Raw genomic sequence first — 8,189 nt, 5'->3', positions numbered from 1 at the left:
ACAATGCAACACAATGCAACACGCATTGACCTGGCTAAAAAATAAAAGAGATAAAATGGCATTTTACCCAATATGGCCTTATAAATCAGTGTTACCAGTGTTTAAGCCTACAATATGGCCTTATAAATCAGTGTATACCAGTGTTTAAGCCTACAATATGGCCTTATAAATCAGTGTAAACCAGTGTTTAAGCCTACGCAAGGTCAATGACGACCAGCCAACAGCGTTGTAGAGATCACAATGATGTGTTAGACGTTTCTGATTTGTAATGAACCTGAGGGCTGCCTGTTACAAGTCAATCACACTTCTGTGAAATCAAACTGTCCACTTAGGAAGCAACACTGATTGACAATAAATGTCACATGCTGTTGTGCAAATGGAATAGACAACAGGTGGAAATTATAGTCAATTAGCAAGACACCCCCAATAAAGGAGTGGTTCTGCAGGTGGTGACCACAGACCACTTCTCAGTTCCTATGCTTCCTGGCTGATGTTTTGGTCACTTTTGAATGCTGGCGGTGCTTTCACTCTAGTGGTAGAGTGAAAGCAAGAGGAAGGCATTGATTCTATGGACTGGCCCGCCCGTTCTCCAGACCTGGATCCAATTGAGCACATCTGGGACATCATGTCTCGCTCCATCCACCAACCCCACGTTGCACCACAGACTGTCCAGGAGTTGGCGGATGCTTTAGTCCAGGTCTGGGAGGAGATCCCTCAGGAGACCATCCGCCACCTCATCAGGAGCATGCCCAGGCGTTGTAGGGAGGTCATACAGGCACGTGGAGGCCACACCAACTACTGAGCCTCATTTTGACTTGTTTTAAGGACATGACATGACAATTTAGATCAGCCTGTAGTGTGGTTTTCCACTTTAATTTAGAGTGTGACTCCAAATCCAGACCTCCATGGGTTGATAAATTTGATTTCCATTGATCATTTTTGTGTGATTTTGTTGTCAGCAACATTCAACTATGTAAAGAAAAAGTATTTCATAAGAATATTTCATTCATTCAGATCTAGGATGTGTTATTTTAGTGGAGCAGTGTATATATATTTTTAAACTTTGAGGGCAATATTTCCTGTTCACATTTCTAAACGTTTCTTGTTGTTGTTGTTACATTTGTTTATCAATTTTGTTTATTATTTTTACGCAATAAATTATTATTATTAAATTATTTTTGGCAATAAATAATATATAAAACACATGTTTCCCAATAAAGCCACTTTGAATTTAATGGAAAGAAGAGGAAGAGAAGAGAAAGAGCGAGAGAAGGGCGTGGGTTCTCTATTTCACCCTCAGGCTTACTGTACCCCTCCTGCAGCCAATCAAAGCGCTCAACACTAGAGACCACAAAGCCTGAAGGGAAAGAGATGGGTTGTGCTGGCTTTTAACCAATGACACACACACACACACACACACCGGCAGCCATGATTCACATCAACACCATTATCCCAGAGACCCTAGACACACTCCAATTTGCATACCGCCCAAACAGATGCACAGATGATACAATCTCTATTGCACTCAACACTGCCCTTTCCCACCTGGACAGAAGGAACACCTGTGAGAATGCTGTTCATTGACTACAGCTCAGTGTTCAACACCATAGTGCCCTCAAAGCTCATCACTAAGCTAAGGATTCTGGGACTAAACACCTCCCTCTGCAACTGGATCCTGGACTTCCTGATGGGCCGCCCCCAGGTGGTAAGGGTAGGTAACAACAACTCCAACACCATCATTAAGTTTGCTGACGACACAACAGTGGTAGGCCTGATCACCGACAACGATGAGACAGCCTATAGGGAGGTCAGAGACCTGACCGTGTGGTGCCAGGACAACAACCTCTCCCTCAACGTGATCAAGACTAAGGAGATGATTGTGGACTTCGGAAAAGGAGGACAGAACACGCCCCCATTCTCATCGATGGGGCTGTTGGGGAGCAGGTTGAGAGCTTCAAGTTCCTTGGTGTCCACATCACCAACAAACTATCATGGTCCCAACACACCAAGACAGTCGTGAAGAGGACACGACAAGGCCTAATTCCCCTCAGGAGATTGAAAAGATTTGGCATGGGTCCCCAGATCCTCAAAGGTTCTACAGCTGCACCATCGAGAGCATTGTTGCATCACTGCCTGGTATGGCAACTGCTTGGCCTCCGACCGCAAGGCACTACAGAGGGTAGTGCGTACGGCCCAGTACATTCACTGGGGCCAAGCATCCTGTCATCCAGGACCTCTATACCAGGTGGTGTCAGAGGAAGGCCCTAAGAAATGGTCAAAGACTCCAGTCAGCCCAGTCATACCCCCTGTATATAGCCTCCACATTGACTCGGTACCGGTACCCCCTGTATATAGCCTCCACATTGACTCTGTACCGGTACCCCCTGTATATAGTCTCCACATTGACTCTGTACCGGTACCCCCTGTATTTAGCCTCCTCATTGACTCTGTACCGTAACACCCTGTATATAGTCTCCACATTGACTCTGTACCGTAACACCCTGTATATAGCCTCCACAATGACTCTGTACCGTAACACCCTGTATATAGCCTCCACATTGACTCTGTACCGTAACACCCTGTATATAGCCTCCACATTGACTCTGTACCGTAACACCCTGTATATAGCCTCCAAATTGACTCTGTACCGTACGTAACACCCTGTATATTGTCTCCACATTGACTCTGTACCGTAACACCCTGTATATAGCCTCCACATTGACTCTGTACCGGGACCCCCTGTATATAGCCTCCACACTGACTCTGTACCGGTACCCCCCTGTATATAGTCTCCACATTGACTCTGTACCGGTACCCCCTGTATTTAGCCTCCACATTGACTCTGTACCGTAATACCCTGTATACAGCCTCCACATTGACTCTGTACCGTAACACCTGTATATAGCCTCCACATTGACTCTGTACCGGTGCCCCTGTATATAGCCTCCACATTGACTCTGTACCGTAACACCCTGTATACAGCCTCCACATTGACTCTGTACCGTAACACCCTGTATATAGCCTCCACATTGACTCTGTACCGTAACACCCTGTATATGGCCTCCACATTGACTCTGTACCGTAACACCCTGTATATAGCCTCCACATTGACTCTGTACCGTAACACCCTGTATATAGCCTCCACATTGACTCTGTACCGTAACACCCTGTATATAGCCTCCACATTGACTCTGTACCGTAACACCCTGTATATAGCCTCCACATTGACTCTGTACCGTAACACCCTGTATATAGCCTCCACATTGACTCTGTACCGTAACACCCTGTATATAGCCTCCACATTGACTCTGTACCGGTACCCCCTGTATATAGCCTCCACATTGACTCTGTACCGTAACACCCTGTATATAGCCTCCACATTGACTCTGTACCGTAACACCCTGTATATGGCCTCCACATTGACTCTGTACCGTAACACCCTGTATATAGCCTCCACATTGACTCTGTACCGTAATACCCTGTATATAGCCTCCACATTGACTCTGTACCGTAACACCCTGTATATAGCCTCCACATTGACTCTGTACCGTAACACCCTGTATATAGCCTCCACATTGACTCTGTACCGTAACACCCTGTATATAGCCTCCACATTGACTCTGTACCGTAACACCCTGTATATGGCCTCCACATTGACTCTGTACCGTAACACCCTGTATATAGCCTCCACATTGACTCTGTACCGTAACACCCTGTATATAGCTCCACATTGACTCTGTACCGTAACACCCTGTATATAGTCTCGGTTATTTTATAGTGTTACTTTCTATTTTTTACTTTAGTTCATTTAGTTATTATCAATATTTTCTTAACTCTATTTCTTGAACGGCATTGTGGGTTAAAGGGCTCGTAAAGTCACTACACCTGTTGTATTCAGCATTTCACTGTAAGGTCTACTACACCTGTTGTATTCAGCATTTCACTGTAAGGTCTACTACACCTGTTGTATTCAGCATTTCACTGTAAGGTCTACCTACACCTGTTGTATTCAGCATTTCACTGTAAGGTCTACTACACCTGTTGTATTCAGCATGTCACTGTGAGGTCTACTACACCTGTTGTATTCAGCATTTCACTGTAAGGTTCTACTACACCTGTTGTATTCAGGTCAACTACACCTGTTGTATTCAGCATTTCAATGTGAGGTCTACCTACACCTGTTGTATTCAGCATTTCACTGTAAGGTCTACTACACCTGTTGTATTCAGCATTTCACTGTGAGGTCTACTACACCTGTTGTATTCAGCATTTCACTGTAAGGTCTACTACACCTGTTGTATTCAGCATTTCACTGTGAGGTCTACTACACCTGTTGTATTCAGCATTTCACTGTAAGGTCTACTACACCTGTTGTATTCAGCATTTCAATGTGAGGTCTACTACACCTGTTGTATTCAGCATTTCACTGTAAGGTCTACTACACCTGTTGTATTCAGCATTTCACTGTAAGGTCTACTACACCTGTTGTATTCAGCATTTCACTGTAAGGTCTACTACACCTGTTGTATTCAGCATTTCACTGTAAGGTCTACTACACCTGTTGTATTCAGCATTTCACTGTAAGGTCTACTACACCTGTTGTATTCAGCATGTCACTGTGAGGTCTACTACACCTGTTGTATTCAGCATTTCACTGTTAGGTCTACTACACCTGTTGTATTCAGCATTTCACTGTAAGGTCTACTACACCTGTTGTATTCAGCATTTCACTGTAAGGTCTACTACACCTGTTGTATTCATCATTTCACTGTTAGGTCTACTACACCTGTTGTATTCAGCATTTCACTGTAAGGTCTATTAGCCATTAGCTATGCCCAACCTGACCAACACTGCTGAACACTGCTGAACACTGCTGAACACTGCTGAACACTGCTGAACACTGCTGAACACTGCTGAACACTGCAGACAGACACACAGGTTTATGGGATGTGAACACTTTCAACACCCATAGGTCTCCAGGGTAATAACACTTCAGCCTGTGTGGTGTGTGTGTGTGTGTGTGTGTGTGTGTGTGTGTGTGTGTGTGTGTGGTGTGTGTGTGTGGTGTGTGTGTGGGTGTGTGTGTGTACTACTACCAGATGACAGTGACATCAACAACACACTTCATTCTGATACACTCCATATGGTTCTCTTTACAATCAACTGGACCTTCACCACTATCTCAATGAGGTGTGTGTGTGTGTGTGTGTGTGTGTGTCTATAAGAACAGTACTTACGATTTGTGAGCAGGCAGTGCATTTGTCGAACGCCAGACTGGCCGGTAGAACGTTGTCAAATCTGGACAGAAACCCTCTGATCTGAGAAAGATAAGAAAAGGATCACTTACTTCCACAACTCTAGTTAAAAACAGAGATTTACTGATGTAATACATACTGTCTATGAGGTTAACCGTCTATGAGGTTAACCGTCTATGAGGTTAACCGTCTATGAGGTTAACCGTCTATGAGGTTAACCGTCTATGAGGTTAACCGTCTATGAGGTTAACCGTCTATGAGGTTAACCGTCTATGAGGTTAACTGTCTATGAGGTTAACTGTGTGACAACCCAGTTAACCGTCTATGAGGTGAACTGTCTATGAGGTTAACTGTGTGACAACCCAGTTAACCGTCTATGAGGTGAACTGTCTATGAGGTTAACTGTGTGACAACCCAGTTAACCGTCTATGAGGTGAACTGTCTATGAGGTTAACTGTGTGACAACCCAGTTAACCGTCTATGAGGTGAACTGTCTATGAGGTTAACTGTGTGACAACCCAGTTAACCGTCTATGAGGTGAACTGTCTATGAGGTTAACTGTGTGACAACCCAGTTAACCGTCTATGAGGTGAACTGTCTATGAGGTTAACTGTGTGACAACCCCGCCATCTGGTGTTTAACTGGTATTACAACACATGAATATTTTATTTATTTTCTGCTCCAATCATCATGGAAGTGATGGATGTGGAGAGAGAGAGAAAATAGAGAGAGAGCTCAGAGAGAGAGGGTTCAGAGAGAGAGAGAGAGAAGAGAGGGCTCAGAGAGGGAGAGAGAGGTCTCAGAGAGGGAGAGAGAGGTCTCAGAGAGGGAGAGAGAGGTCTCAGAGAGGGAGAGAGCTCAGAGAGAGAGGGTTCAGAGAGAGAGAGAGAGAAGAGAGAGCTCAGAGAGAGAGAGAGAGAAGAGAGAGAGAGGGAGAGAGGGCTGCAGAGAGGGAGAGAGAGGTCTCAGAGAGGGAGAGAGGTCTCAGAGAGGGAGAGAGGACTCAAGAGAGGGAGAGAGGACTCAGAGAGGGAGAGAGGACTCAAGAGAGGGAGAGAGGACTCAGAGAGGGAGAGAGGACTCAGAGAGGGAGAGAGAGGTCTCAGAGAGGGAGAGAGGACTCAAGAGAGGGAGAGAGGACTCAAGAGAGGGAGAGAGGACTCAGAGAGGGAGAGAGGGCTCAGAGAGGGAGAGAGGGCTCAGAGAGGGAGAGGGCTCACAGGGAGAGGGTCAGAGAGGGAGGAGGGCCAGAGAGGGAGAGAGGGCTCAGAGAGGGAGAGAGGGCTCAGAGAGGGAGAGAGGGCTCAGAGAGGGAGAGAGGGCTCAGAGAGGGAGAGAGGGCTCAGAGAGGGAGAGGGAGAGAGGGCTCAGAGAGGGAGAGAGGGCTCAGAGAGGGAGAGAGGGCTCAGAGAGGGAGAGAGGGCTCAGAGAGGGAGAGAGGGCTCAGAGAGGGAGAGAGGGCTCAGAGAGGGAGAGAGGGCTCAGAGAGGGAGAGAGGGCTCAGAGAGGGAGAGAGGGCTCAGAGAGGGAGAGAGGGCTCAGAGAGGGAGAGAGGGCTCAGAGAGGGAGAGAGGGCTCAGAGAGGGAGAGAGGGCTCAGAGAGGGAGAGAGGGCTCAGAGAGGGAGAGAGGGCTCAGAGAGGGAGAGAGGGCTCAGAGAGGGAGAGAGGGCTCAGAGAGGGAGAGAGGGCTCAGAGAGGGAGAGAGGGCTCAGAGAGGGAGAGAGGGACTCAGAGAGGGAGAGAGGGCTCAGAGAGGGAGAGAGGGCTCAGAGAGGGAGAGAGGGCTCCGAGAGGGAGAGAGGGCTCCGAGAGGGAGAGAGGACTCCGAAGGGAGAGAGGACTCCGAGAGGGAGAGAGGACTCCGAGAGGGAGAGAGGACTCCGAGAGGAGAGAGGACTCAGAGAGAGGGGAAGAGAGTTCCAGAAAGACTCACGGCTGTAATCACTCTTAGAGACTTACCCAGAAAGACACACAGGTGTATTCACTGAGAGACTTACCCAGAAACCCCCACAGCTGTAATCGCTTCCAAAGAGCTTTTACAAAGTATTAACTAAAGGGGTGTGAATACGTATGTAAATTAGATATTTTTTGCCAACATTTATATACAAATATTTTCACTATGGGGTAAATGAGTGAGAAAAGAAAAAAATCTAATCCATTGTGAATTCAAGCTGTAACACAACAACATGTGGAATAAATCAACGGGGGTTTGAATCTCTCTGAAGAATCTGTATATCATACCATCTCTGTTTGTGCCATTTAGCACCACGGTGGGGTTGATCATTTGGTGTCAATTCATTTTGTGGACTTGGAGCCAGGAGAGTTCTCTAGACAACCAGAGGAGAGTGGTGGAGACGTGTAGTTCTCTAGACAACCAGAGGAGAGTGGTGGAGACGTGTAGTTCTCTAGACAACCAGAGGAGAGTGGTGGAGACGTGTAGTTCTCCAGACAACCACAGGAGTGGTGGAGACGTGTAGTTCTCCAGACAACCACGGGAGAGTGGTGGAGACGTGTAGTTCTCTAGACAACCACAGGAGAGTGGTGGAGACGTGTAGTTCTCCAGGCAACCACAGGAGAGTGGTGGAGACGTGTAGTTCTCCAGGCAATCACAGGAGAGTGGTGGAGACGTGTAGTTCTCCAGACAACCACAGGAGAGTGGTGGAGACGTGTAGTTCTCTAGACAACCACAGGAGAGCACTGTGTCCCTAACTATCTGTGTCCTAAACTCTCTTCCTCTGCAGCTCACAACCATCACAGTCAACAAACACACACTTTGTATTACGATCCTGGTGGGGACCAAAGAATTGATTCCCATTCAAAATCCTACATTCCCTAAACCTTAATCCTAAATCTAATCCTAAAACTATACCTAGTCAGCATGTGCCTATGAACCAGAGTTATACTGTTAGCACTGAGGCGGTGTGCTCTAGGAG

The 8,189-nt window shown here is 46.7% G+C and overlaps 1 protein-coding gene across 1 annotated transcript in view; it reads right to left on the bottom strand.

Moving 5' to 3' along the window:
* Positions 1–8,189, bottom strand: part of atg7 (ATG7 autophagy related 7 homolog (S. cerevisiae)) — a 103,032-nt gene that overhangs the window by 40,110 nt on the left and 54,733 nt on the right. The window contains 1 exon segment of the mRNA XM_031825792.1: positions 5,238–5,318. Coding sequence (XP_031681652.1) covers positions 5,238–5,318 — 81 coding nt within the window.

The sequence above is a fragment of the Oncorhynchus kisutch genome, linkage group LG5 (genome assembly GCF_002021735.2).
Source record: "Oncorhynchus kisutch isolate 150728-3 linkage group LG5, Okis_V2, whole genome shotgun sequence".
In the NCBI taxonomy this organism is placed as follows: Eukaryota; Metazoa; Chordata; class Actinopteri; order Salmoniformes; family Salmonidae; genus Oncorhynchus; species Oncorhynchus kisutch.
Note: the sequence above shows the minus strand (reverse complement) of the source record. Positions and strands in the feature narration are given on the sequence as shown.